The following is a 4,343-nucleotide window of genomic DNA, read 5'->3' as shown; positions in this document are numbered from 1 at the left end:
TTTGAGAGTCAGCTTGAGAAATTATTGCAATACTACAGTAGTTACCAGTCTGTCAAAATAATGGAACATAACAGTAACGTCAGCGCCCATGGCTGTGCATGCCTGAGAATAGCAGCACTTGAATTGCTTCGTTGGGCCCCTTAGTGGCCACCAGCAAGCAAAACACTTGAATTTCCCCCATAGAGATGAGGAGCTGCGTTAGCCTTTTATTATATAGAATTTTGGAACCAACATTCACTGAACTTGAATTAAACATTCCTCGATACAGGTTGGAGTGTCATTTGGTGAATGTAGAGCTAGTGAAGTGCGGGGAAGAACTTACTAGTACCAGAGCCAAATGTATATATATATATATATATATATATATATATATATATATATATATATATATATATAACACATAGAGGGGTAGCATGTTCAGCTCATACAGCGTATGTCAAATATCCATATTCACCAGAAGAAAAAAATATGGATATTTGACAGATGCTGTATGAGCTGAACATGTTGTATGTTTTGAGGATGATCCTGATTGGATCGAAACGTCGACTTAACATGATACACATTTGCTGATAAGTATGCATTAAAATTATTTTTTAAGTGCAAAAATTTTTTTTTTCTGGTGAGTGCCCCTCTATGTGTTTTTCTATATTTGGATGTCTGGGTTCCGGTCTTTTTGGGTGCAACCCCAGTTGATGTTATAACTGATGATGAGAGTGCGACCGTATATATATATATATATATATATATATATATATATATATATAAAAATATTTTCTAACCTGATGTTAATTTCTAAATGACAATGTCCTCTTGTAAGACATGGAAGCATAAATGCATTTGATAATTCCATGATGTTTTAAGATATCAAAACAGAAGCGGATTCTTTTTTTTTAAAACTTTTATTAACTGGTTTTTAATAACACATTTAAATTAACATACATACATATTTAAATTAACATACATAATATACAGATATACAACATGTATATACACATACATATATATAGTACAATATATTATTGTAGCAAATAATTAAACATTAGCACAATCCCTTTCACATCTGTGTATTTATCATCTAAACCACATTGCTGACACTCACCATACGTTATACTCATGTGTCTGTAATGTCTGTAATTCCTGTTTGCCAAGAAAAACTTGGCTAGGAATGTGTCAAATTGTTTATACAGTGTTTCCTATTTCCTCCAATTGTCCTTATTTGCTGGATATTATTATTACTAGTGGATACAGATAAAATACTTGGCAGCCTTTGTGTCCCAGGTAAAAACACATTTCTGGATGATCTACTAATTACTCATCAGCATAGCAACAAGAAAAATAGCCTTTTTTTCCCCCTGTCAATGGGAAGCTGCAGAGGATGTGACACTTGGCAGTTCACAGGCACATTGCAACAACATTACACAAACCACAGGAATCACTATGGGTCCACTAGTCTGCATTCAGGTCAGTCCTGTAAGTATTCCCACATGCAAATCAAGGATTACAGGAGGAGTGTGTTAACACAAGTACAGTCACATCACAGCTAGCACTGTCAGAATGAATTCATAGACCCATACTTTGCATTGTCTTCTCTGCTCTGTCTTTTGGGTCTCCAGCCTTGATGGACTCAACTCTTTGCTCTTCAGTCAGTACCCAGACTCCGGAATACACGGTGTGGGGTCATTTCATGAACTGGGCTCTAGATCATTCCACTGAGCTCTACATCTCAGTGTTGGCACTTGTTTAGTCTTCTTCTTTTCCCACTCATGTAAAGGATAATTTTATTTTTTTAATAGAGGACTGTGATAGCATTTTCTGATAGAGAGGGGATTTTAAGAAGCGTGGATATGAGTCTTTTTCCATTAAAATACGGGTCTGCTCTTGTGCCGCGTCAAAGCAGTTATGACAGGCGGAGGCTACTTGCTGCCGTGTGAATTCTCTGGTTTGATGGTCGATATTGACCTGTGTAAGCAAAAAACACAAAGTGTCACAATTGTGGAATTTCTTGCACAGTGAAGCTATCCAATTACATAAAAAAAATCTGCAGATCTCTAGCAAAGCTTTCTTAATAATACAGGGGACAGATATCTTATTATTTTGTATTACGCAGCCATTAATCATCTACAGTACTGTGTAATAGTGCTTACTAGACAATGAAAACCAACGTGGAGAGCAGCTTCTATATAGAACTCAGAGGATGGCAAGCTGCATACTGTAGCATAGCAACCCCAGCGGGCATTTTACTGATAATTACCAGCCGCAGATCCATTTATACATATATTACTCTTTTACTAATTACATCCCAAGGATATTTCAAAGCATAATCTGTTGAAACGTCTTGGAAAGATTAGATTGGTTTTGGGATAGATCAGGGGTAGGCAATCTGTGGCAGTCCTGCTATTGTGGCACTACACATCCCAGCATGCACTAACCACAAAGCTGTGCCAGGGCATGCTGGGAGGTGTGGGGATGGAGCAATGAGGATTTCTCCCTTATGCTAATTAGCTTAATGAGAAAATTAACCCCTTAACACCCACTTGGAATCCCTGCAGACACTGGTGTGTTTAAAGGTTTAGCAAAAGGAAAGTGCAAAATCCTAAAAAGTCAGATAAATAAGTAAATAAATCAAACTGTGTTGTTTAGTTTTAGTGATCAGTATAAAAGTATTATGTATATAGCAGTGCATCTACTTTATCTATAAAAGGGCTACCCTGCTGCTAATCCCATTTAGAAGTTTGGCAGGCAAGCATGTTTGAGAAAGCAGCACAGACGTTATTTTCCTTATCAGGATGCTAAATATAGTATGTATCCTACCTCTCGCGGGGCCCCGGTCTGCAAGAATTCCTGAAATATGCATTGAGCTTTGCTATGAAGTTTATTCGTTGAAAGAGTCTTCTTATAGTCTTCGCAAGCTACCCAGAACTCCAGGTTCTCCTCACTGAATTCTGTTTTCAGGAAGGTGCGGAAAGCTGAAAACCCATCTGTAGATCAGATAGAGGCAGATGTTTAGACTAGCACTTCACATATCGCCTGTTATATTATATAGTTCTTTATTTCTGACATTTCACTGTGTTATGAAACATTCTGACAATTCTCCATTAGTTTTATTTATGCTTCTGTTATATATATTTGCATATCACACTAGCTTCCATTGCTAATTATAGCAACAGGAACAACCCCCAGTCATGTGCAGACTTATATTATTTCTTAAGTAATTTCATGACCCAAAAGTGTGATGTAAATTAACCCATTCTTACCTTTGCTACAAAGCAGTTGGCTGAAAGATTCCTTCCATCTCATTGCTTCCTTTGTGCAGTTTCTGCAGGGAAAGACGGACAGTGTAAAGACAACGTTCATATGGATTGTAAGCTGTTTGTCGAAGAGAAATCTTTATTCATCACAGTCTCTGACATTTCTGCTCCCTTCTCATTTATAGTATGTGTGTCCGATCAAGGAAAAAAAAAAAAAAAAAGAAAAAAAAAAAAAAGAATGGTTTAAATTATACTGAATGCAGCAGTTACATGGGGGCAGACGACTTAATGTTAAACACCATCTCCCATGATAACTCTGCATACACTGATGGAGAAGACTTTAGTGCACCTCATTTAATTGAAAATGCGGTTCTAATAAATGATGCAAAGTGGTTGAGTCAAATGCTGCAGGATAAAATAAGTTCCCTTTGGAACTTGCAGCATTCTGCTAATACATAACATATAATAAGACTCAATTTAATGTATGCTCCATAGAAAGACATGTACATAACTGTGTGCATACTGGGAACATTGGAACTTACTTTTGAGTGTCCTTCTTTTTGTACAAGCTGGATGGTACAAGCTTGTGTCCAACGTCCACTTTGTGAATCAAGGTGCCAATTGATGATCGAAGCTCTTTCGCCCTGCCACACAAAAAGGCATCCGGATTAAATGAATTCAAGTACATCATTGTCCTCTGCAGTGCTGGGTTCTCTTCAGTGTATCTTCCCAGTGATAAAGCAGTTCCGGTGTTAGGCTTCTGTCCTTTTAGAGTGGTTCTCTTACCATTCCAGGCAGGAGCAATGATTGTCTGCTAGTCCCTTGCTCATGCTAACAGAACTGGCTGATTCCCAGACTCAGGAATGCTGGCTTATATCTGTGTGTGCAGAAGGTACAGCCCACCTGGGAGGAGGATCCAAGCAGAACATGCAAGGGCGAATTAAGGCACAAGAGACGTGAACCTACTCCCACGTCAGCCTTGCCAGGGCAGACAGACCGTACTGTGTGATATGACGAAGAGATACCCTACTTTCTTCCATTGACCATTACCGTTATATTGTGTTCAGAGGACAGAATTGCAAAAGAGTAATCATA

The 4,343-nt window shown here is 38.1% G+C and overlaps 1 protein-coding gene across 2 annotated transcripts; it reads right to left on the bottom strand.

Annotated features, from left to right (window-relative positions):
• Positions 1-904: 904 nt before the first annotated feature.
• RGS16 (regulator of G protein signaling 16) lies at positions 905-4,116 on the bottom strand. Of its 2 annotated transcripts, XM_063939780.1 has the most exons (5): positions 4,035-4,099; positions 3,791-3,892; positions 3,255-3,316; positions 2,812-2,978; positions 905-1,959 (listed from the first exon to the last, which is right to left on the bottom strand). In XM_063939780.1, the coding sequence occupies exons 1-5, from the start codon at positions 4,076-4,078 to the stop codon at positions 1,762-1,764; spliced, it is 573 nt and encodes a 190-aa protein (XP_063795850.1). In that variant the 5' UTR covers positions 4,079-4,099; the 3' UTR covers positions 905-1,761. The 2 variants fall into 2 exon arrangements, with proteins under 2 accessions (XP_063795850.1, XP_063795849.1); XM_063939779.1 differs by having other exon boundaries at positions 906-1,959; positions 3,791-4,116.
• Positions 4,117-4,343: the final 227 nt, after the last annotated feature.

The sequence above is a fragment of the Pseudophryne corroboree genome, chromosome 9 (genome assembly GCF_028390025.1).
Source record: "Pseudophryne corroboree isolate aPseCor3 chromosome 9, aPseCor3.hap2, whole genome shotgun sequence".
Lineage (NCBI taxonomy): Eukaryota > Metazoa > Chordata > Amphibia > Anura > Myobatrachidae > Pseudophryne > Pseudophryne corroboree.
The sequence above is the reverse complement of the archived record's forward strand: the minus strand, read 5'-3'. Positions and strand labels throughout refer to the sequence as shown.